General features: G+C 64.0%; 1 protein-coding gene across 1 annotated transcript; it reads left to right on the forward strand.

The window, feature by feature from the left end:
• The first annotated feature begins 309 nt into the window (after positions 1-309).
• SYNGAP1 (synaptic Ras GTPase activating protein 1) lies at positions 310-24,673 on the forward strand. The gene is given in 20 exon segments (XM_055700460.1): positions 310-329; positions 476-628; positions 5,464-5,617; positions 5,702-5,800; positions 6,983-7,499; positions 7,502-7,536; positions 8,871-9,015; positions 9,814-9,891; positions 9,894-9,957; positions 10,044-10,280; positions 11,190-11,391; positions 12,191-12,366; positions 12,617-12,644; positions 12,646-12,659; positions 13,764-14,331; positions 14,334-14,600; positions 15,611-15,783; positions 17,236-17,448; positions 22,108-22,195; positions 24,530-24,673. Coding segments are annotated over 20 exon segments (3,246 nt in total). The 3' UTR covers positions 24,545-24,673.
• Positions 24,674-25,862: the final 1,189 nt, after the last annotated feature.

Here is a 25,862-nt window from a genome sequence, read left to right on the forward strand (position 1 = left end):
CTAGTCCTATATTACCCATCGCCATGGTAACCCCGGTTTTATGGTACCCATCACCGTGGTAACCCTGGTCCTAACTACCCATCACCATGGTGACCCTGGTCCTATATTACCCATCGCCATGGTAACCCCGGTTTTATGGTACCCATCACCATGGTAACCCCAGTCTTATGGTACCCATCACCGTGGTAACCCCGGCCATATGGTCCCCATCACCATGGTAACCCCGGTCTTATGGTACCCATCACCATAGTGACCCTGGCCATACGTCCCCATCACCATGGTAACCCCGGTCCTAGCTTACCCGTCGCCATGGTAACCCTGGCCTTATGGTACCCACCATGATGATGACCCCGGCCTTACGGTCCCCATCACCACGGTAACCCAGGTCCTACACTACCCGTCGCCGTGGTCACATCCTACCACACCCCCCCCCTCCCCCCCGGTTCCCCCCGGCCCCCCCGCCCCCCCCGCGCCCCCCCGCCCCCCCTCAGCCGCCTGTACCCCAGCAAGGCTTCCTGAGCCGCCGCCTGAAGAGCTCCATCAAGCGCACCAAGAGCCAGCCCAAGCTCGACCGCACCAGCAGCTTCCGCCAGATCCTGCCCCGCTTCCGCAGCGCCGACCACGACAGGTGGGGACACGCGGGGACACCTCGGGGACACCCGGGGGACACCTCAGGGACAGCCCTGGGGGTGGTCCTGGGGGCAGATGGCTGGGCGCGGGGGGGTGCGGGAGGCGGGGGAGCTAGGTGGCACCGGGGTGGAGATGGGGACAATCCTGCCCAGGTGGCACCGGGGTGGAGATGGGGACAATCCTGGCGAGGTGACACCAGGGTGGAGATGGGGACAATCCTGCCCAGGTGGCACCGGGGTGGAGATGGGGACAGTCCTGCCCAGGTGGCACCAGGGTGGACATGGGGACAGTCCTGGCCAGGTGGCACCAGGATGGAGATGGGGACAATCCTGCCCAGGTGGCACCGGGGTGGAGATGGGGACAGTCCTGCCCAGGTGGCACCAGGGTGGAGATGGGGACAATCCTGCCCAGGTGGCACCAGGGTGGAGATGGGGACAGTCCTGCCCAGGTGGCACCAGGGTGGAGATGGGGACAATCCTGCCCAGGTGGCACCAGGGTGGACATGGGGACAATCCTGCCCAGGTGGCACCAGGGTGGAGATTGGGACAATCCTGCCCAGGTGACACCAGGATGGACGTGGGGACAGTCCTGCTGCCTCAGTGACACTGGGTCAGGTGTGGGGACAATCCTGCCCAGGTGGCACCAGGGTGGAGATGGGGACAGTCCTGCCCCGGTGACACCAGGGTGGAGATGGGGGATGGTCCTGCTGCCCCGGTGACACTGGGTCAGGTGTGGGGACAGTCCTGCCCCGGTGACACCAGGGTGGAGATGGGGACGGTCCTGCTGCCCTGGTGACACTGGGTCAGGTGTGGGGACAGTCCTGCCCAGGTGGCACCAGGGTGGAGATGGGGACAGTCCTGCCCCGGTGACACCAGGGTGGAGATGGGGACGGTCCTGCTGCCCCGGTGACACTGGGTCAGGTGTGGGGACAGTCCTGCCCCGGTGACACCAGGGTGGAGGTGGGGACGGTCCTGCTGCCCTGGTGACACTGGGTCAGGTGTGGGGACAGTCCTGCCCAGGTGGCACCAGGGTGGAGATGGGGACAGTCCTGCCCCGGTGACACCAGGGTGGACGTGGGGACCGTCCTGCTGCCCCGGTGACACTGGGTCAGGTGTGGGGACAGTCCTGCTCCCTCCTGTCCCCAAGCTGGGCACAGGGACCGTCCCCGTTCCCTGAATGTCCCCAGGCTGAGTGTGGGGGTGGCCGGTCCAAGTGTCCCCCAGCCGGACACAGGGACAATCCCCCATGTGGGGCAGGACCCCAATGTCCCCCCTGTCCCCCGTGTCCCCATGTGGGACACGTCCCCACTGTCCTCATGTGGGGCAGGTCCCCAGTGTCCCCATTGTCCCCATGTGGGACACGTCCCCACTGTCCTCATGTGGGGCAGGTCCCCAGTGTCCCCATGTGGGTCAGACCCCATTGTCCCCATTCCCAGTGGGACAAGTCCCTGGTGTCCCCATGTGTGACAGGTCCCCAGTGTCCCCAGTGTCCCCATGTGGGGCAGGTCCCCAGTGTCCCCCACCGTCCCCATGTGGGGCAGGTCCCCAGTGTCCCCGTTGTCCCCATGTGGGGCAGGTCCCCAGTGTCTCCCTGTGGGTCAGGTCCCCGTTGTCCCCATCCCCAGTGGGACAAGTCTTCGGTGTCCCCATGTGGATCAGGTCCCCAGTGTCCCCATGTGTGACAGGTCCCCACTGTCCCCATGTGTGGCAGGTCCCCAGTGTCCCCACTGTCCCCATGTGGGGCACGTCCCCGTTGTCCCCATGTGGGGCAGGTCCCCAGTGTCCCCATGTGGATCAGGGGATCAGGTCCCCAGTGTCCCCATGTGTGGCAGGTCCCCAGTGTCCCCATTGTCCCCATGTGTGACAGGTCCCCAGTGTCCCCAGTTTCCCCATGTGGGGCAGGTCCCCACTGTCCCCATCCCCACTGGGACAGGTCCCCAGTGTCCCCACTGTCCCTATGTGGTCCACGTTCCCACTGTCTTCATGTGGGGCTGGTCCTTAGTGTCCCCGCTGTCCCCATGTGTGACAGGTCCCCAGTGTCCCCATGTGTGGCAGGTCCCCAGTGTCCCCACTGTCCCCATGTGGGGCACGTCCCCGTTGTCCCCATGTGGGGCAGGTCCCCACTGTCCCCCATATGGACCAGGGGATCAGGTCCCCAGTGTCCCCATGTGTGACAGGTCCCCAGTGTCCCCACTGTCCCCATGTGGATCAGGGGATAGGTCCCCACTGTCCCCATGTGTGGCAGGTCCCCAGTGTCCCCGTTGTCCCCATGTGTGGCAGGTCCCCAGTGTCCCCACTGTCCCCATGTGTGACAGGTCCCCAGTGTCCCCATGTGTGACAGGTCCCCAGTGTCCCCACTGTCCCCATGTGGGGCAGGTCCCCATTGTCCCCGTTGTCCCTATGTGGGGCAGGTCCCCAGTGTCCCCATGTGGGGCAGGTCCCCCCCGCCCTGCAGGGCAGCTCCCTGTCATGTTGTCCCCCCTCGCTTTGGGGACACGTTGGGGACCGGGTGGCCGGGCAGGTGGCAGGTGGCACCCAGCACCGTTTATAGCCGGAGCCAGTGGGTGGGAGCCGGGTGCAGGATCCGGCCTGGCACCCAGCCCAGTGTCACTGTCACCGTCACCGGAGCTGCGATGGGGTACGGTCCCCTGTCCCGGGGTGGGGGGGATGTGTCCCATGTCCTTAGTGTCCCCTTTGGATGTCCCTTGTCCCTGGGGAGATGGTCACCCAAGAGGGTCTCTTGCCCTCAGGGTCTCCCTTGAGCCAAGGGACGTCCCTTGTCACCAGGAGCTGGTCCCCAGGGGGTCCCCCATCCCCAGGGACGTCCCTTGTCACCAGGAGCTGGTCCCCAGGGGGATGAGGGCTCCTGTCCCCAAGGATGTCCCTTGTCACCAGGAGCTTGTCTCCAGGGGGTCCCTCGTTCCCAGGGATGTCCCTTGTCACCAGGAGCTGGTCCCCAGGGGGATGAGGGCTCCTGTCCCCAAGGATGTCCCTTGTCACCAGGAGCTGGTCTCCAGGGGGTCCCTCGTTCCCAGGGATGTCCCTTGTCACCAGGAGCTGGTCTCCAGGGGGTCCCCATCCCCAGGGATGTCCCTTGTCACCAGCCACGGGTGGATGCTTTGGGGAGGGAGGGGGTCCTTTGGGATGTCCCCTGGAGGGACGTCCCTTGTCCCCAGCCTCAGGGGGATGCCCTGAGGAGGGAGGGGGTCCCTTGGGATGTCCCCTGGTGATGGTGGGGGTGTCCCTTGTCCCCCCAGGGAGGGGGGTGCCTGCTCGCCAGGGTATTTTTAGCCCCGCTGCCCCCGCCACGCTGGTGCCGGTGACACAGTGACAGTGACGGCAGCCGGGAGCGGTGGCCGCGGGGACAGGGATGAGGACGAGGATGGGGACGCTGCTGACGTAGCCCCGGAGCTAAATATAGCACCCGGGGGCGGCTCACCTGCACCAGCTGCCGGGGGGGTGGGGGGCTGGATGGCTGAGCCCCCAATTTTGGGGGGGCTGGATGGCTGGGTCCCCGTTTTAGGGGGCTGGATGCCCAGGTACCTGTTTTGGGGGGCCTGGATGGCTGGGTCCCCCTCTTGTGGGGGGGCTGGATGGGTGGGCCCCCAGTCTGGGGGGGCTGGATGGCTGGGTCCCCATTTTGGGGGGCTGGATGGCTGGGTCCCCCTTTTTTCGGGGGGGCTGGATGGCTGGGTCCCCGTTTTGGGGGGGCTGGATGCCCATTTACCTGTTTTGGGGGGGCTGGATGCCCAAGTACCTGTTTTGGGGGGCTGGATGGCTGGGCCCCCAATTTGGGGGGGCTGGACGACTGGGTCCCCCTTTTTTCGGGGGGGGCTGGATGGCTGGGCCCCCGTTTTGGGGGGCTGGATGCCGAGGTACCTGTTTTGGGGGGCCTGGATGGCTGGGTCCCCCTCTTGTGGGGGGGCTGGATGGCTGTGCCCCCCTATTTCGGGGGGGCTGGATGGCTGGGCCCCCGTTTTGGGGGGCTGGATGCCCATTTACCTGTTTGGGGGGGGCCAGATGTGGGTCCCCCTCTTGTGGGGGGGGCAGATGGCTGGGTCCCCGTTTTTGGGGGGGCCAAATGACTGTGTCTCTGTTCTGGGGGGGTCCAGATGGCTGGGTTCCTGTTTGGGGGGGCTGGATGGCTGAAACCCCATTTTGGGGGGGCTAAGTGACTGGGTCTCTGTTCTGGGGGGGGGGGGGGATGGCTGGATCCCCCTCTTGTGGGGGGGCTGGGTGCCTGGGTCCCCATTTTGGGGGGGCCAGGTGGCTGGGTCCCTTTTTTGAGGGGGCTGGACGCACAGGTCCCCCTTTTTTGGGGTGGGGGTCCCCAGATGCCTGGGTCCCCTCTGTTCAAGGGGTGTCTGGGCACCGGGGTCCCCCTTTTTTGGGGTGGGGGTGCCTGGATGCCTCCCGCCCCCCGTTGGTCTCCCCATGGGGCTGGAGGTGCTGAGCGGGGTCTCCCCCGGGGTCCTTTTCGGTGGGGGGTGGGGGTCCCCATGGGGAGGTGACGCTGGGGGTTTGGGGGGTGGGGGTCGCTCCCGGGTGTCCCCCCCCTCCGTGTGTGTCCCCCCGTCGTCCCCCCCCCCGTGCCCTGACTCTGTCTCTCTCTGTCCGTCCCGGTGCCGCGGACGCGTCCCCAGGTCCCGCGCGGATGCCCCAGGTACCCCCCACCCCCGCACCGCCACGGTCACCCCCGGCTCGCGTGCCACCACCACCACCACCACCACCACCCCCACCACCCCCCTGGGCACCTCCCCAGCTCCCCCCCACGCCCCCTCCCCCTTGCCACCAACCCCCCCCCCCCGAGCATCCCCCCGCACCGTCCCTGCAGGGCCCGGCTGATGCAGAGCTTCAAGGAGTCGCATTCCCACGAGTCGCTGCTGAGCCCCAGCAGCGCGGCCGAGGCGCTGGAGCTCAACCTGGATGAGGACTCCATCATCAAGGCCGTCCACAGCAGCATCCTGGGCCAGGAATTCTGCTTCGAGGTAGGAGCCCGACCTCCTCATTGCCTCCCCGTTGGCCATCGGCGTGGTTGGGGGGCGGTTGTGATGGTGGCGCGTCATCCCTAGGTGACCACGGCCTCGGGGACCAAGTGCTTTGCCTGCCGCTCGGCTGCTGAGAGGGACAAGTGGATCGAGAATCTGCAGAGGGCGGTGAAGCCCAACAAGGTGAGGGGGGGGGATCGCGTGGGGGTGGTCAACTGGTAGGGATGTCAAGTGGTAGGGGGTGTTGGTGGTCAACTGGAATGGATGGGGATGGTCAGTTGGTGGGGGATGGTCAACGGGTATGGGTGGGGATGGTCTGCTGGTGGGGATGGGATGATCAGCTGGTGGGGGTGGGGATGGTCTACTGGTGAGGATGGTCAACTGGTAGGGAGGTGTTGATGGTTAACTGGAATGGATGGGGATGGTCAGTTGGTGGGGATGGTCAACGGGTATGGGTGGGGATGGTCTAGTGGTGGGGATGGGATGATCAGCTGGTGGGGGTGTTGATGGTCTAGTGGTGGGGATGGGGATGATCAACTGGTGGGGATGGTCAAGTGGTAGGGGGTGTTGGTGGTCAACTTGAATGGATGGGAATGGTCAATTGGTGGGGATGGTCAACTGGTGGGGATGAGGATGGTCAGCTGGTGGGGATGCTGATGGTCAACTGGAATGGATGGGGATGGTCAATTGGTGGGGATGGTCAACTGGTGGGGATGTTGATGGTCAACTGGAATGGATGGGGATGGTCAATTGGTGGGGGTGGAGATGGTCAACTGGTGGGGATGTTGATGGCCAACTGGTATGGGTGGGGACAGTCTACTGGTGAGGATGGGGATGGTCAACTGGTGGGGATGGGGATGGTCAGCTGGTGGAATGGTCAACTGGTGGGGATGCTGATGGTCAACTGGTATGGGTGGGGATGGTCAGCTGGTGGCTATGGAGATGGTCAGCTGGTGGGATGGTCGGTGGTAGGGACGGAGATGGTCAACTGGTAGTGATGTAGTGATGGGATGCTTGGCGGGTGGAAATGAGATGGTCAACAGGTGGGGATGGTCAACCGGTGGGGACGAAGTGGTCGTCTGTTGGGGGTGGAGATGGCCCACTGGGTGGCAGTGGAGGTGGTTGCTAGTGGTGATGTCCCCAGGGCTCACCCTGGCCCTTGGGGGTCACTGGTCCCGGTGGCCACTCTCAGCTGGGGTTTCCCCCTGGTGTCCCCCTGCCCCAGAGTCACTGTCCCCATCTACCCCCACCCCTGGCTCCCCCTGATCTGTCCCCACCACCCTGGCCTCTCCCCCTCCCAGATATCCTCACCCCACGCTGTCCCCACGTCCCCTGCTGACCTCCCTCCCTCCCACCCCTCCTCAGGACAACAGCCGGCGGGTGGACAATGTCCTGAAGCTGTGGGTGATCGAGGCGCGAGACCTTCCCCCCAAGAAACGCTACTATTGCGAGCTCTGCTGGACGACATGCTCTACGCCCGCACCCACCAGCAAGGCGCGCACCGACAACGTCTTCTGGGGAGAACATTTTGAGTTCAACAACCTGCCGGCCGTCCGCACCATCCGCCTGCACCTCTACAAGGACACCGACAAGAAACGCAAGAAGGACAAGAGTAACTACGTGGGGATGGTGAGCATCCCCATCGCCAGCGTCACCGGGCGGCACTTCGCCGAGCAGTGGTACCCGCTCAGTCAACCCAGCGGCAGCAAGAGCAAGGCGGGTTGTCCGGCGCTCCGCGTGAAGAGTCGCTTCCAGACCATGAGCATCCTCCCCATGGAGCTCTACAAGGAGTTCGCCGAGTACGTCACCAATAATTACCGGATGCTTTGCGCCGTCCTGGAGCCCGTGCTCAGCGTCAAGAGCAAGGAGGAGGTGGCCTGCGCGTGGTGCACATCTTGCAGAGCACCGGCAAGGCTAAGGTGGGGGGCTGGGGGGGTGGGGAGGGGTGGAGGATTGAGGATGGAGGGATGGAGGGGTGGAGGGTGGATTGAGGGAGGAATGGAAGGAGGATAATGGATGAAGATAGATGGATGGATGGATGGATGGATGGATGATGGATGGATGGATGGATGGATGGATGGATGGGTGGATGGATGGGTGGATGGATGGATGGATGGATGGATGGATGGGTGGATGGATGGATGGATGGATGGATGGATGGATGGATGGGTGGATGGATGGATGGATGGATGGATGGATGGATGGATGGATGGGTGGATGGATGGATGGGTGGATGGATGGATGGATGGATGGATGGATGGGTGGATGGATGGATGGGATGGATGGATGGATGGATGGATGGGTGGATGGATGGATGGATGGATGGATGGATGGATGGGTGGGTGGATGGATGGATGCATGGATGGATGGATGGATGCATGGATGGATGGATGGATGGATGGGTGGATGGATGCATGGATGGATGATGGATGGGTGGATGATGGATGGATGGATGGATGGATGGATGGGTGGATGGATGGATGGATGGATGGATGGATGGATGGATGGATGGATGGATGGATGGAAGGTGGATGGATGGAAGGTGGATGGATGGATGAAAGATGGATGGATGGAGAATGGAGAGAGGATGGATGGGTAGAGGATGGATGGATGGATGGAGGATGGAGGATGAAGGCATGAAGGATGGGTGTTGAAGAGAGGGAGAATGGATGGATGGATGGATGGATAATGGATGAAGGATGGATGGACGGAAGATGGATGGATGGATGGAAGATGGATGGATGGAGACGGAGAGAGGATGGATGGGATGGAGGGATGAATGGATGGATGGATGGAGGATGGAGGATGAAGGGATGAAGGATGGGTGGTGAAGGGAGGGAGAATGGATGGATGAAGGATGGATGGATGGAAGATGGATGGATGGATGGAAGATGGATGGATGGATGGATGCAAGATGGATGGATGGAGAACGAAGAGAGGATGGATGGGATGGATGGATGGATGGATGGATGGATGGATGATGGATGGATGGATGGATGGAGGATGGAGGGATGAAGGATGGTGGTGAAGAGAGGGAGAATGGATGGATGGATGGATAATGGATGAAGGATGGATGGATAATGGATGGATGGATGGATGGATGGATGGATGGATGGATGGGATGGATGGATGGATGGACGGATGGACGGATGGACAGAAGATGGAAGCAGGACACTCGGAGCATGGAGGGTGGGCTGGGCCAGCCTGGCTGGGCTGCAGGCAGGCGCTGGGCTGCCCTGACGGCCGTGGACAGGACTTCCTGTCGGACATGGCCATGACGGAGGTGGATCGCTTCATGGACCGGGAGCACCTGATCTTCCGGGAAAACACCCTCGCCACGAAAGCCATAGAGGAGTACCTGAAACTCATCGGCCAGAAATACCTCAAGGATGCCATTGGTAAGCTCCACCAGAACTCGGGGGTCCCCGTCATGGCCAGGGGTCCCTGTCATGGCCAGGAACCCCATCAGTATGGTTGTGGGATGGTGGGTGGTCCCCACATGTGGTCATGTCCCCCTTTGGCATGGCCATGGGATGGTTGGGTGGTCCCTTCTCATGGTCATGTCCCCATTAGGGTGCAGTTGGGTGGTCCCCAGTCCCTGCCCATAGCCAGATCCTCATGGGCATGGCCATGGGGTGGTTGGGTGGTCCCTTCTCATGGTCATGTCCCCATTAGGGTGCAGTTGGGTGGTCCCCAGTCCCTGCCCATAGCCCGATCCTCATGGGCATGGCCATGGGGTGGTTGGGTGGTCCATTCTCGTTGCCACGTCCCCCTTTGGCACGGCTGTGGGGTGGCTGAGTGGCCCACTCATGTGGCCGTATCCCCACTGGCATGGCCATGTGATGTTGGGTGGTCCCTTCCCATGGCCTTAGGACAGTTAGGTGGTCTCTTCTCATGGCTGTGGGCCCCATGGTTATGGTCATGCAATGGTTGGGTGGTCCTTTCTTATGATCATGTCCCTGTTGGCATGACCAGGGGATGGTTGGGTGGTCCCTTCTTATGGCCATGTCTCCATTGAGGTGGTCTGGCTGTGGGACAGTTGGGTGGTCCCCAACCCCCGTCCACTTCCAGGTCTTCATTGGCATGAGGATGAGATGGTTGGGTGGTCCCTTCCATGTCCCCATTGGGTTGACTTGGCTGTGGGACAGTGGGGGGGGGGGTCCCCGGTCCCCTCTGACGTCCCCGTCCTCACCCAGGCGAGTTCATCCGGGCGCTGTACGAGTCGGAGGAGAACTGCGAGGTCGACCCCATGAAGTGCTCGGCCTCCACCTTGGCCGATACCAGGCCAACCTCCGCATGTGCTGCGAGCTCGCCCTCTGCAAGGTGGTCAACTCGCACTGGTGAGTCCTTGGGGCTAGGGGACATCCCCCCAGTGTCCCCACCACAGGTCCCTGACCATCTTGTGTGTGTCCCCACCACCCCCCAGCGTGTTCCCACGGGAGCTGAAGGAGGTCTTCGCCTCGTGGCGGCTGCGATGCGCCGAGCGGGGTCGCGAGGACATCGCCGACCGGTTGATCAGCGCCTCGCTCTTCCTGCGGTTCCTCTGCCCTGCCGTGATGTCCCCCAGCCTCTTCGGCCTCATGCAGGAGTACCCCGACGAGCAGACCGCCCGCACCCTCACCCTCATCGCCAAGGTCATCCAGAACCTGGCCAACTTCACCAAGTGAGCGCCCAGCGTGGAGGGGAGAAGGTTGGGGGAGGGGGGTGACGGTGCTCAGGTGGAGGGAGGGATGGGAGGAGGGTGGTGGGGGGACGCAGGTGGGCAGGGAGGAGGATGGAGGGGATGGTGGAGGGAAGGTGGATCCGTAGGTCTATGGGTGCGTTCATGGGTGGATGGAGAGTGAATGGATGGATGGACCGAAGATGGACAGATGGACAGAAGATGGATGGATGGTTTGATGGACAGATGGACTGAAGGTAGATGGATGAGATGATGGATGGAAGGTGGATGGATGAGATGATGGATGGTGGGTGGAAGGTGGATGGATGACTTGAGAGATGGATGAGTTGGAAAATGGACAGGTGGAGATGAGATGGCTGGGGGAGTTGATAGATCATGGACAGATGAGTTGATGGATGATGGGCAGAAGATGGTTGGATGAGTGGACGGATGGGCAGAAGATGGAGGGATGAACTGATGGGTGGACAGAGGAGGAAGAATAGGAAATGGATGGATGAGTTGGTAGATGAACGGATGAGTTTACGGGTGGGTGAGCAGAGAAGACAGATGATCAGAAGGTGGATGTGTTTGATGGATGATGGGTGGGAAAATGAGCGAGTTGAGTGGGTAAGGTGGTGGATGGAGGGAGCAGCAGATGGCTAGGTGGATGATGGATGGATTCATGGGTGGATGGAAGATGGATGGATAGAAGGAAGGAAGATGGGTGGATGAGTTGGTTGGTAGATAGCTGGATGGAGAGCAGGGCTGGATGAAGGCCAGACGTGGCTTTATGAAGGGATGCCTGGAAGCTGGAGGGACAGAAGGGATGGAGGGTGGTGGGCAAGGCTGGTGGGGGGGGACAACAACCATCCAAGGGGCCAGAGCAGACCCCTGCTGAGCTCCTGCCCACAGGTTTGGCAGCAAGGAGGAGTACATGGCCTTCATGAACGAGTTCCTGGAGCTGGAGTGGACCAGCATGCAGCAGTTCCTCTACGAGATCTCCAACCTGGACACCCTCACCAACAGCACCAGCTTCGAGGGCTACATCGACCTGGGCCGCGAGCTCTCCACCCTGCACGCCCTCCTCTGGGAGGTCATGTCCCAGCTCAGCAAGGTACCCCTGTCACCTGGGACCCCCGTGGTGGAGGGTCACCTGGGTCCTCTCCTGGGTGATGGGCAGGGGCCTGGACACCTAGGTTCTCCCTAGTTTTGGGATCCTGGACATCTGGGTGGCCCTGGAGGGGCATTTTGGGGTCCTATGCACCCCTGTTCCCCAAAAGGAGGTCACCAGGGTCCCATCCACCCATGTCCCCACCATGGGAGGTCATTGGGGTCCCAGCCCCACTGTGTCCCACCACGGGAGGTCATTGGGAAGCCACCACTGGGTCACTGGGTGCCCCCCAGGTGTGGCCATTGGGGTCCCATCCACCCATGTCCCACCACAGGAGCTCACTGAGGTCCCATCCACCCATGTCCCACCATGGGAGGTCACTGGGGTCCCAGCCCCACTGTGTCCCACCACGGGAGGTCATTGGGAAGCCACCATTGGGTCACCCCCAAGGGTGGTCACTGGAGTCCCATCCACCCATGTCCCACCACAGGAGCTCATTGGGGTCCCATCCACCCATGTCCCACCATGGGAGGTCACTGGGGTCCCAGCCCCACTGTGTCCCACCACGGGAGGTCATTGGGAAGCCACCATTGGGTCACCCCAAGGGTGGTCACTGGAGTCCCATCCACCCATGTCCCACCACAGGAGCTCATTGGGGTCCCACCTACCTGTGCCCCTCACAGGGGAGGTCATGGGGTCCCAGCCCCACTGTGTCCCACCACGGGAGGTTACTGGGGTGCCAGGGCGTGGGGTGGGGACACGTGGTTGACCTGCCCCCCCCCCCCCCCCCCCCCCCCCCCAGGAGGCCCTGCTGAAGCTGGGCCCACTGCCCCGGCTGCTGACGGACATCAGCGTGGCCCTGCGCAACCCCCACCTGCAGCGGCAGCCGAGCCAGGGGGAGCGGCTGCCCCCCAAGGGGCTGGTGCTGCGGGGACCCTCGGCTGACCTCCAGCCCTACCTCGTCCGTGACCTCAACAGGTGAGGACCCCCAGGAACCACCCCGCTGTCTCCCCCCCGTGACGCCCCCCCCGTCCCCACGGTACCTCCACATCCTCATAGCATCTCCACATCCTTGTGATAGCTCCTCATCCCGCCCCGTGTCCCCCCCGCTGTGTCCCCCCCTGTCCCCGTGGTGTCCCCACGTGTCACCCTGACGGCCCTCAGTCTCACCTGGGGGTGGCTTCCCACCACCACGGGTCCCCGTGGTCACCCCTCTCTGCCCCTGCAGCTCTGTTGACCTCCAGTCCTACATGGTTGCGGGGCCTCAACAGGTGGGTGATGGGGATGGGGTGGGGACAATGAGGGGTGGGGATGGTGGTGGGATAGAGATGGGGACAACAATGAGGTGAAGATGGTGATGGGGTGGGGGACAGAGATGGGATTGGGATGGGGATGGAAGTGGGGATGGAGATGATGGAGACGGAGATGAGGATGGGATGGGGTTGGGGGTGAGGATGGGATGGGATGGAGATGGGATGGGGTTGAGGATGGGGATAGGAATGGAGACGGGACTGGGATGGAATGGGATGGAGATGGAGGTGGGATCACGATGGGATGATGATGGAGATGGGGTTGGGGCTGGAGATGGAGATGGGATCACGATGGCATGATGATGATGGGCTTGGGACTGGAGATGGAGATGAGGTGGTTATGGAGATTGGCTTGGGGATGGAGATGGAGGTGGGCTGGTGATGGAGATGGGCTTGGAGCTGGAGCTGGAGGCGGGCTGGTGATGGAGATGGGCTTGGAGATGGAGGTGGGCTGGTGATGGAGGTGGGCTTGGGGCTGGAGATGGAGATGGGCTGGTGATGGAGATGGGCTTGGAGATGGAGATGGGCTGCTGATGGAGGTGGGCTTGGGGCTGGAGATGGAGGTGGGCTGGTGATGGAGATGGGCTTGGGGGCCGGAGATGGAGGTGGGCTGGTGATGGAGATGGGCTGGTGATGGAGATGGGCTTGGGGCCGGAGATGGAGATGGGCTGGTGATGGAGATGGGCTTGGGGCCGAGATGGAGGTGGGCTGGTGATGGAGATGGGCTTGGGGCCAGAGATGGAGGTGGGCTGGTGATGGAGATGGGCTTGGGGCCGGAGATGGAGGTGGGCTGGTGATGGAGGTGGGCTTGGGGCCGGAGATGGAGGTGGGCTGGTGATGGAGATGGGCTTGGGGCTGGAGATGGAGGTGGGCTGGTGATGGAGATGGGCTTGGAGATGGAGGTGGGCTGGTGATGGAGATGGGCTTGGAGATGGAGGTGGGCTGGTGATGGAGGTGGGCTTGGGGCCGGAGATGGAGGTGGGGATGGAGACAGGGCTGGGACAGGAACATGGCTGAGGCCACCATGAACACCGCTCTCAGCACCACCCCCCCCCGCCCCCCCAGCTCCATGGAGGTGCCCCGCCTGCCCTCCCCGCCGCAGGAGAAGGGGCCGCAGGAGGTGCTGGTCCTGAGCCGCCCCCCCCTGGCCCGCTCCTCCCCCGCCTACTGCACCAGCAGCTCCGACCTGACGGAGCCCGAGGGGGGCCGGGGGGCTCTGGGGGTGGGCAAGAGCGTCTCCATGCTGGACCTTCAAGACGGCCGCGTTGACAGCGTCCCGAGTTTGCCCGCCGAGCTGCTCGCCGCCGGTGGTCCAGCCCCGGGGGGGGCCGGAGGGGGGCTGCGTCCCGGCCGCCTCTCGCAGGGCAGCGCCTCCAGCCTGGCCCCCCCTCGGTTGGGGGTACCCGAACCGGGGGGGCCGCAGTTGCGGGTCCCCCTTTCCTTCCAGAACCCTCTTTTTCATTTGGCGGCCGACGGACCCTTGCGAGGACCCGAGCCGGGGGGTGAGGGACCCTTCGCCCCCCCCCTGCACGGGTACAGCAAGAGCGAGGAGCTGGCGGCGCCCCCCCCCAAGCACATCACCCACAGCCACAGCTACAGCGACGAGTTCGCCCGGCCGGGGGGGGACTTTCGGGCCGGCGGCAGCTCTCCCTGCAGGACAGCCTGGCCCCCCCCCCAGATCACCATCGGGGCCCCCCCACCCCCCACCCCTCGGGGGGCTCGGGCGGGGGAAAGGTGGGGGGGGCAGGGCAGGGGGCCCTAGGGGTGCCCCCCAAACCCCGGCCGGCCAGCGGGAACCTGCTGGCGTCCCCCGAACCGGCTTACGGACCCCCCCGCTCCCGGCAGCCCTCCCTGGCCAAGGAGGCGTCGGTGGCTGGGATGAAGCCACCGGTCACCAAGCAGGTGGGGGGGACACGGGGGCGTGGGGAGGTGGGGGGGGGCGGGGGGGCGGGGGGGGGGACATGGGGACAGGGGAGGGATGGGGGGGATGGGGGACATGGGGACAGGGGAGGGATGGGGGCGATGGGGGACATGGGGACAGGGAGGGGATGGGGGGGATGGGGGACAGGGGGACAGGGAGGGGATGGGGGGGATGGGGGACATGGGGACAGGGGAGGGATGGGGGGGATGGGGGACATGGGGACAGGGAGGGGATGGGGGGAATGGGGGACATGGGGACAGGGAGGGGATGGGGGGGATGGGGGACATTGGGGACAGGGAGGGGATGGGGGGGATGGGGGACATGGGGACAGGAGGGGATGGGGGGGATGGGGGACATGGGGACAGGGAGGGGATGGGGGCGATGGGGGACATGGGGACAGGGAGGGGATGGGGGCGATGGGGGACATGGGGACAGGGAGGGGATGGGGGGGATGGGGGACATGGGGACAGGGAGGGGATGGGGGGGATGGGGGACATGGGGACAGGGAGGGGATGGGGGCGATGGGGGACATGGGGACAGGGAGGGGATGGGGGGGATGGGGGATGGGGGACATGGGGGCATGGTGGGGATGGGGGGATGTGGGGGCTGTGGGGGACATGGGGGACATGGAAGGGATGGGGGACAAGGTAGGGGTGGGGGACATGGGGACGTGGAGGGGATGGGGGGACACGGGGGCTGTGGGGGACGTGGTGGGCACATGGACATGGTGAGAACATGAGGGCTGTGAGGGACACGGGTTCACTGGGGACCTAAGGGGACATGGGTGGAGACGGGGGGATGTGGCAGGGACGGAGGACATCGGGGACATTATGGGGGTGGCATGGTGGGGAGGGGGCCATGGGTGACACGGGCCCGTGGCGGGGCTGGATGGACATGAGGGGCTTTGTGGGGACACGCTGGAGATGGGGAGAGCTGCTGTGGGGACAAGCGGTGGGGACAAGAGGGACCGAGCTTGTCCTTGTGCCCCCAGGCCTCGCAGACGCCGTCGACGCTGAACCCGGTGATGCCGGCGGCGGAGCGCACGGTGGCCTGGGTGTCCAACATGCCGCACCTCTCGGCCGACATCGAGAGCTCCCACATCGAGCGCGAGGAGTACAAGCTCAAGGAGTACTCCAAGTCCATGGACGAGAGCCGGCTGGACCGGGGTAGGGACCACCGACGGACCCCCGCGTATGGGGCTGGGGGTCCTGGGAATCCGGGTGTCCAGGTCCCAGGAGATGATCCTGATGGACCCAGGTCCTGGGGACCCAAGTGTCCAGGCCCCAGGAGATGATCCTGATAGACCCAGGTCCTTGGGACTCAACTCCCAAGAGATGACCCTGATGGACCCAGGTCTTGGGAACCCAAGTGTCCAGGTCCCAGGAGATGATCCTGATGGACCCAGGTCCTTGGGACCCAACGGACCCAGGTCCTTGGGACCCAACTCCCAAGAGAGGACCCTGATGGACCCAGGTCCTGGGGACCCAAGTGTCCAGACCCCAGGAGATGATCCTGATGGACCCAGGTCCTGGGGACCCAAGTCCCAACAGATGTCCCTGATGGACCCAGGTCTTGGGAACCCAAGTGTCCAGGTCCCAAGAGATGATCCTGATGGACCCAGGTCCTGGGCACCCAAGTGTCCAGGTCCCAAGAGATCATCCTGATGGACCCAGGTCCTTGGGACCCAGCTCCCAAGAGATGACCCTGATGGACCCAGGTCCTGGGGACCCAAGTGTCCAGGTCCCAGGAGATGATCCTGATGGACCCAGGTCCTGGGGACCCAAGTGTCCAGGCCCCAGGAGATGATCCTGATAGACCCAGGTCCTTGGGACCCAAGTCCCAAGAGATGATCCTGATGGACCCAGGTCCTGGGGACCCAAGTGTCCAGGTCCCAGGAGATGATCCTGATGGACCCAGGTCCTGGGGACCCAGGTGTCCAGGTCCCAAGAGATGATCCTGATGGACCCAGGTCCTTGGGACCCAAGTCCCAAGAGATGACCCTGATGGACCCAGGTCCTTGGGACCCAGGTGTCCAGGTCCCAAGAGATGACCCTGATGGACCCAGGTCCTTGGGACCCAAGTCCCAAGAGATGACCCTGATGGACCCAGGTCCTGGGGACCCAGCTCCCAAGAGATGACCCTGATAGACCCAGGTCTTGGGGTACCAAGTGTCCAGGTCCCAGGAGACGATCCTGATGGAGCTAGGTCCTGGGGACCCAAGTCCTAGATGACCCTGATGGACTTGGGTCCCAGTAGATGACCCTGATGGACCCAGGCATCCAGGCATCCCCTGTGGTGGAAACCAAGGTGTCCAGGCATCACCACGAGTGGTCCCAAATGTTTAGGTGTCATCATGGTGGGGACTCAGGTGTCCGAGTGTCACCAGAGTTGGTCCCAACTCTGGGTGTCATCTTGGTGGAGACCTTGATGTTCGGTCATGACCATGGTGGGGGACCTTGATGTTTGGGCATCACCATTGTGGAGATCTAGGTGTCTGGGCACCACCACGGTGGAGACCCAGGTGTTTGGGTGTCACCATTGGGGGACCCACGGTGTCTGGTGGCGGTGGGGGTGGGGAGGTGCCACCACCAGCACTCTGCAGTGTGGGCTGTGGCAGGTGAAGGAGTACGAGGAGGAGATCCACTCGCTGAAGGAGCGGCTGCACATGTCCAACCGCAAGCTGGAGGAGTACGAGCGGCGCCTGGTGTCGCAGGAGGAGCAGACGAGCCGCATCCTGCTGCAGTACCAGCACCGCCTGGAGCAGAGCGAGAAGCGCCTGCGGCAGCAGCAGGCGGAGAAGGACTCCCAGATCAAGAGCATCATCGGCAGGTGAGGGAGGGACCCGGCCCCGGGGACAGCGAGGGGACACTGGGGACGCGGGGACACAGAAGGAGATGATGGACATGGTGGAACGGGGATGACATGGGGACACAGAGGGACATGGGGACACAGGAGGAGATGATGGACATGGTGGAACAGGGATGACATGGGGACACAGAGGGACATGGGGACACAGGAGGAGACGAGGGACATGGTGGAACGGGGATGACATGGGGACACAGGAGGAGATGATGGACATGGTGGAACGGGGATGACATGGGGACACAGGGACATGGGGACACAGGAGGAGATGATGGACATGGTGGAACGGGGATGACATGGGGACACAGGGACATGGGGACACAGGAGGAGATGATGGACATGGTGGAACGGGGATGACATGGGGACACAGGGACATGGGGACACAGGAGGAGATGATGGACATGGTGGTACGGGGATGACATGGGGACACAGAGGGACACAGGAGGACTTGGAGGCAATAGATGGACATGGAGGGTGTAGGGACACAGGGACATGGGAACATGGAGGGACATGGAGCGTATGGGGACACTGGGGACGTGGAGACACAGAAGGAGATGATGGACATGGTGGAACGGGGATGACATGGGGACACAGAGAGACATGAGGACACAGGGACATGGGGACACAGAAGGACTTGGAGGCAATAGATGGACACAGAGGGACATGGAGGGACATGGAGCGTATGGGGACACAGAGGGACATGGAGTGTATGGGGACACAGAGGGACATGGGGACACAGAAGGAGATGATGGACATGGTGGAACAGGGATGACATGGGGACACAGAGGGACATGGGGACACAGAAGGAGATGATGGACGTGGTGGAACGGGGATGACATGGGGACACAGAGGGACATGGGGACACAGAAGGAGATGATGGACATGGTGGAACGGGGATGACATGGGGACACAGAGGGACATGGGGACACAGAAGGAGATGATGGACATGGTGGAACGGGGATGACATGGGGACACAGAGGGACATGGGGACACAGAAGGAGATGATGGACATGGTGGAACGGGGATGACATGGGGACACAGAGGGACATGGGGACACAGAAGGAGATGATGGACATGGTGGAACGGGGATGACATGGGGACACAGAGGGACATGGGGACACAGAAGGAGATGATGGACATGGTGGAACGGGGATGACATGGGGACACAGAGGGACATGGGGACACAGGAGGAGATGATGGACATGGTGGAACGGGGATGACATGGGGACACAGAGGGACATGGGGACACAGGAGGAGATGATGGACATGGTGGAACGGGGATGACATGGGGACACAGAGGGACATGGGGACACAGAAGGAGATGATGGACGTGGTGGAACGGGGATGACATGGGGACACAGAGGGACATGGGGACACAGGAGGAGACGAGGGACATGGTGGAACGGGGATGACATGGGGGACACAGAGGGACACAGGAGGACTTGGAGGCAATAGATGGACATGGAGGGTGTAGGGACACAGGGACATGGGGACATGGAGGGACATGGAGCGTATGGGGACACTGGGGACGTGGAGACACAGAAGGAGATGATGGACATGGTGGAAGGGGGATGACATGGGGACACAGAGAGACATGAGGACACAGGGACATGGGGACACAGAAGGACTTGGAGGCAATAGATGGACATGGAGGGTGTGGGGACACAGAGGGACATGGGGACACAGAAGGAGATGATGGACATGGTGGAACGGGGATGACATGGGGACACAGAGGGACATGGGGACATGGAGTGTATGGGGACACGGGACGTGGAGACACAGGAAGAGATGGTGGACATGGTGGAACGGGGATGACATGGGGACACAGAGAGACATGAGGACACAGGGACATGGGGACACAGAAGGACTTGGAGGCAATAGATGGACACAGAGGGACATGGAGGGACATGGAGCGTATGGGGACACAGAGGGACATGGAGTGTATGGGGACACAGAGGGACATGGGGACACAGAAGGAGATGATGGACGTGGTGGAACGGGGATGACATGGGGACACAGAGGGACATGGGGACACAGAAGGAGATGATGGACGTGGTGGAACGGGGATGACATGGGGGCACAGAGGGACATGGGGACACAGGAGGAGACGAGGGACATGGTGGAACAGGGATGACATGGGGACACAGAGGGACATGGGGACACAGGAGGACTTGGAGGCAATAGATGGACATGGAGGGTGTGGGGATGGAGGAGGACATGGGGACTTGGAGGAACATGGAGGACATGGGGACACAAGAGTGACATGGGGACACAGAAGAACATGAAGGTCAGAGGAACATGGGGACACAGAGGATGAGGGACATAGTGGGATATGGGTGACATGGGGACACAGAGTGACATGGGGATGCAGGAGAACATGGAGGACACGGAGAGGGACATGGGGACCCAGGGATGTGGGGACACAGAAGAACACGAAGGACAGAGGGACATGGGGACACAGGTGGACACAGGATCTGGGGACACAGAGGGACATGGACATGGGGACACAGGGACATGGGGAACATGAGGGAGATGGAGGGACATGGAGGATATGGGGACATGCAGGACATGGAGGGACACAGGGACACTCAGGGCCATGAGGACACAGAGCGACATGGGGGACACCTGGACACAGCAGGACATGGGGGGTGTCCCCTCATGTCCCCAGGCTGGTGGCAATGTGATCCCAGTGTGGCCTGTCCCCACCATGTCCCTGGGTGTCCCCACCATGTCCCTGGGTGTCCCCACCATGTCCCTTGGGTGTCCCTGGTGGGGTGGTGGCAGCGTGACCCTGAGGTGTCCCTGCAATGTCACTGGGGTGTCCCCACATGTCCTTGGGGTGAGTGGTGGTGGGTCCCCAGGGGGGGTGTCCCCATGGGTGGCAGCATGTCCCTTGGGGGGGTGTCCCCACCCCGGTGGTGTCCCTGGGGGGGGGGGGGGGGTTGTCCCTGTGACCTGGGGGTGCCCCTGGGTGTCCTTGGGGGTGGTGGGGTGTCCCCTGGGGGTGTCCCCTGTCCTTGGGTGTCCCTGGGGGCTGTCACCATGTCCCTGGGTGTCCCCAGGGGGGTCCCCATTGCCTGGGGTGCCCCTGAAGGTGTCCCCATGTCCCTAAGGGTGCCCCTGGGGGTGTCCCCATGAGGTGAGGATGTCCCTGGGGGTGTCCCCATGACCCAGGGTGTCCCTGGAGGTGTCCTCAGGGGTGTCCCCATGCCCCAGGGTGTCCCTGGGGTGTGTCCCTGGGGGTGTCCTCAGGGGTGTCCCCATGACCCAGGGTGTCCCCATGCCCCAGGGTGTCCCTGGGGGGTGTCCCTGGGGGTGTCCTCAGGGGTGTCCCCATGCCCCAGGGTGTCCCCATGCCCCAGGGTGTCCCTAGGGGTGTCCCTGGTGGTGTCCCCATGACCCAGGGTGTCACATGACCCAGGATGTCCCCAGGGGTGTCCCCAGGGCTGTCCCCATGACAGGGTGTGCACCTATGGGTGTCCCCAGGAGTGTCCCCATGACCTAGTGTGTCCCTGGGGGTGTCCCCATGAACAGGGTGTCCCCGGGGGTGTCCCCATGACCCAGGGTGTCCCCAGGGGTGTCCCCATGACCCGGGGGTGTCCCCATGACCCAGGGTGTCCCCATGACCAGGGATGTCCCTGGGGGTGTCCCCATGACCCAGGGTGTCCTTCGGGGTGTCCCCATGACCTGGGGGTGTCCCTGGGGGTGTCCCCATGACCCAGGGTGTCCCCAGGGGTGTCCCCATGACCTAGTGTGTCCCTGGGGGTGTCCCCATGAACAGGGGTGTCCCCGGGGGTGTCCCCATGACCCAGGGTGTCCCCAGGGGTGTCCCCATGACCCGGGGGTGTCCCCATGACCCAGGGTGTCCCCATGACCAGGGATGTCCCTGGGGGTGTCCCCATGACCCAGGGTGTCCCCAGGGGTGTCCCCATGACCCGGGGGTGTCCCTGGGGGTGTCCCCATGACCCAGGGTGTCCCTAGGGGTGTCCCCAGGGTGTCCCCATGACCAGGGATGTCCCTGGGGGTGTCCCCATGACCCAGGGTGTCCTTCGGGGTGTCCCCATGACCCGGGGGTGTCCCTGGGGGTGTCCCCATGACCCAGGGTGTCCCTAGGGGTGTCCCCAGGGTGTCCCCATGACCAGGGATGTCCCTGGGGGTGTCCCCATGACCCAGGGTGTCCTTCGGGGTGTCCCCATGACCTGGGGGTGTCCCTGGGGGTGTCCCCATGACCCAGGGTGTCCCCAGGGGTGTCCCCATGACCCGGGGGTGTCCCTGGGGGTGTCCCCATGACCCAGGGTGTCCTTCGGGGTGTCCCCATGACCAGGGATGTCCCTGGGGGTGTCCCCATGACCCAGGGTGTCCTTCGGAGTGTCCCCATGACCCGGGGGTGTCCCTGGGGGTGTCCCCATGACCCAGGGTGTCCCTAGGGGTGTCCCCAGGGTGTCCCCATGACCAGGGATGTCCTTGGGGGTGTCCCCATCCCCCTGGCGAAGCCTGGCCCCCGGGAAGGTTGTCCCCAAGAGGCGTCCCCGGGGGTGGCAGCGGGACCCCGGGGGGTGTCCCCGTGTCCCCGGGGTGCCCCCCCGGGGGGTGGCAGCGTGACCCCGGTGAAGCCTGGCCCCGCAGGCTGATGCTGGTGGAGCAGGAGCTGCGCAGGGATCACTTGGGCGCCCACGACCCCCCCGAGGGCCGGCGGCGGCTGCTCGACGCTCAGGTGGAAATTACAATGTCATTGCTCTGCTCCGTGTGACATCGGCCATCCCACGCCGCGCTGGGGACGGGGCCCGGGGCGGGGGGGCACCCATGGGTGGGGGGACCCCGGGGGGGTGATGGGCACCCATGGGTGGGCCGATGGGCACCCCTAGAGGGGCGTATGGACATCGTTGGGGGGGTTCTGTGGGCGCGAGGGGTCACCTTTGGGGGGAGGGGGTCACCTTTGGGTGGGGGGTATGGGCACCCATGGGTGGGGGGACCCCGAGGGGGTGATGGGCACCCATGGGTGGGCCGATGGGCACCCCTAGAGGGTCGTATGGACATCGTTGGGGGGGTTCTGTGGGCGGGGGGGGGGTCACCTTTGGGTGTGGGGGTTCACCTTTGGGTGGGGGGTATGGGCACCCATGGGTGGGGGTACCTCGAGGGGGTGATGGGCACCCATGGGTGGGCCGATGGGCACCCCTAGAGGGGGCATATGGACATCGTTGGGGGGGTTCTGTGGGCGGGGGGGGGTCACCTTTGGGGGGAGGGGGTCACCTTTGGGTGTGGGGGTTCACCTTTGGGTGGGGGGTATGGGCACCCATGGGTGGGGGTACCTCGAGGGGGTGATGGGCACCCATGGGTGGGGGTATGGGCATGTCTGGAAGGGTGTATGGACATCGTTGGGGGGGGGGTGGTGGTGTCTGTGGCCACCCTAGGGTGGGGGGGCACCTTTGGGTGGGGGGTATGGGCACCCATGGGTGGGGGGACCCCGAGGGGGTGACGGGCACCCATGGGTGGGGGTGGGGGGACCCCTAGAAGGGTGAATGGACATCGCTGGGGGGGTTCTGTGGGCAGGGGGGGGGTCACCTTTGGGTGGGGGGGTTCACCTTTGGGTGGGGCGTATGGGCACCCATGGGTGGGGGGGACCCCAAGGGGGTGATGGGCACCCATGGGTGGGGGTGGGGGTACCCTAGAGGGGCGTATGGACATCGTTGGGGGGGGGGGGTGTCTGTGGCTGGGGGGGGACACCTTTTGGGGGGGGGGGGTATGGGCACCCATGGGTGCGGGGACCCCAGGGGGTTACGGGCACCCTGGGGGGGGGGGGGCGTATTGGCATCCCAGCAGGGTTACTGGGGGGGTACTGGGCCCCCCCTGGGAGGTTACTGGGGGGGCTGTGGGCACCACTGGGGGGGTATTGTCACCCCCGGGCGGGGGGGGGGGGGTTGGTGACCTATGGGGGGGGATGGTCACCTGTGGGGGCTGTAGGGGGCCAGGGTTGTCCCTAGAGGGGACATGGGGATGGCGGGGGGGGGGGGGGGAGGGGGGGCGGGGGACTTGGTGGCATCTGGGGGGAGGGAGATTATGGCCCCTGGTGGGGGCAGGGGGGGGACCATAGCCACCCCTGTGGGGCCCTGAGGGGGGGGGGGAACATGGGGACCCATGGGGGGGGGGGCACGACAGGGTCACCCCTGGGGGGGGACACAGGGACCCCAGGGGGGGCACAGCCACCCCCTGGGGGGGGACAGGGCCACCCCCAGTGGGGACCTGGTGACCCACAGGGAGATGGGGGGGGGGTCGGGGCCACCCCCAGGGAGAACAGGGTCACCCCTGGGGGGACATGGTCACCCCTGGGGGGGGGACAGGGCCACCCCCGGTGGGGACAAGGCCACCTCTAGGGGGGACACGGGGTCCCCTCTGGGGGACAGGGCCACTCCTGGGGGTGCACGGTCACCTCCGGGGGGGGGACAAAGCCACCCCAGGGGGGACATGGTCACCCGTGGGGGGGGACAGGGCCACCCCAGGGGGGACAAAGTGACCCCCCCAGAGGGGACAGGGCCATCCCCGGTGGGCACAGGGCCACCCCTGGGGGGACAAAGTGACCCCCCCAGGGGGGACAGGGCCACCCCTGGGGGGACAAAGTGACCCCCCCCAGGGGGGACAAGGTCATCCCTAGTGGAGACAGGGCCACCCCTGGGGGGACATGGTCCCCCCAAGGGGGGGGACACAGGCCACCTCCAGGGAGGACATCAGAGGGACATGGGGAGGGGGGGCGGGGTGACAGAGCCACATCCCCCCCCCCCCCCCCCTCGCCTAGGGACAGGGCCACCAACATGTCCCCAAGGCCACCTCCCCCCCCCCCCCCAAGCGACGGGGCTGGTGACAGACCCCCTCCTTGGGTTGGGGTTCCCCCCCCGCCACCGCAGGGCCACCCCCTCAAGGCCACCACCGGGGACACGTTGTGTCCCCAAGTCCTCCCCTCCCCCCCCCTCCCCCATCCCCCGAGTCCCCCCGCGGGGACAAGCGTGTCCCCCCCGCGGTGGCCCTGACCCCCCCGTGTCTCTCTTCGTCCTAGCTGTCCGTCAGGTAGCGCGGGCCAGCCCTGCCATTGTCACGGGACCCTCGGCCTCCGGTGACACGCCAGGTGGGTCCTCCCGTCCCCGTCCCTGTCCCCATCCCCCCCTTCCCCTAGGTAGCACCCAGGGGACATCGGGGGAACCCTTGGGGACACAGTGCTGGAGTGTCCCCCATGTTCCTCCTGTGGCCCCGTGTCCCTCAGGGACATTGGGAACCCTTGGGGACATGGAGCCAGGATGTCCCCAAGACCTTCTTGTGTCCCCATGTCCCTGAGGGACATTGGGAACCCTTGGGGACATGGAGCCAGGATGTCCCCAAGATGCTCTTGTGTCCCCATGTCCCTCAGGGACATTGGGAACCCTTGGGGACATGGAGCCAGGATGTCCCCAAGACCTTCTTGTGTCCCCATGTCCCTGAGGGACATTGGGAACCCTTGGGGACATGGAGCCAGGATGTCCCCAAGATGCTCTTGTGTCCCCATGTCCCTGAGGGACATTGGGAACCCTTGGGGACATGGAGCCAGGATGTCCCCAAGATGCTCTTGTGTCCCCATGTCCCTCAGGGACATTGGGAACCCTTGGGGACATGGAGCCAGGATGTCCCCAAGACCTTCTTGTGTCCCCATGTCCCTGAGGGACATTGGGAACCCTTGGGGACATGGAGCCAGGATGTCCCCAAGATGCTCTTGTGTCCCCATGTCCCTGAGGGACATTGGGAACCCTTGGGGACATGGAGCCAGGATGTCCCCAAGACCTTCTTGTGTCCCCATGTCCCTGAGGGACATTGGGAACCCTTGGTGACATGGAGCCAGGATGTCCCCAAGATGCTCTTGTGTCCCCATGTCCCTCAGGGACATTGGGAACCCTTGGGGACATGGAGCCAGGATGTCCCAAGACCTTCTTGTGTCCCCATGTCCCTCAGGGACATTGGGAACGCTTGGGGACATGGAGCCAGGATGTCCCCAAGACGCTCTTGTGTCCCCATGTCCCTGAGGGACATTGGGAACCCTTGGGGACATGGAGCCAGGATGTCCCCAAGACCTTCTTGTGTCCCCATGTCCCTCAGGGACATTGGGAACCCTTGGTGACATGGAGCCAGGATGTCCCCAAGATGCTCTTGTGTCCCCATGTCCCTCAGGGACATTGGGAACGCTTGGGGACATGGAGCCAGGATGTCCCCAAGACCTTCTTGTGTCCCCATGTCCCTCAGGGACATTGGGAACCCTTGGGGACATGGAGCCAGGATGTCCCCAAGACCTTCTTGTGTCCCCATGTCCCTGAGGGACATTGGGAACGCTTGGGGACATGGAGCCAGGATGTCCCCATGTCCCT

This window comes from Falco cherrug, unplaced genomic scaffold (assembly GCF_023634085.1).
Source record: "Falco cherrug isolate bFalChe1 unplaced genomic scaffold, bFalChe1.pri scaffold_309_ctg1, whole genome shotgun sequence".
NCBI lineage: Eukaryota > Metazoa > Chordata > Aves > Falconiformes > Falconidae > Falco > Falco cherrug.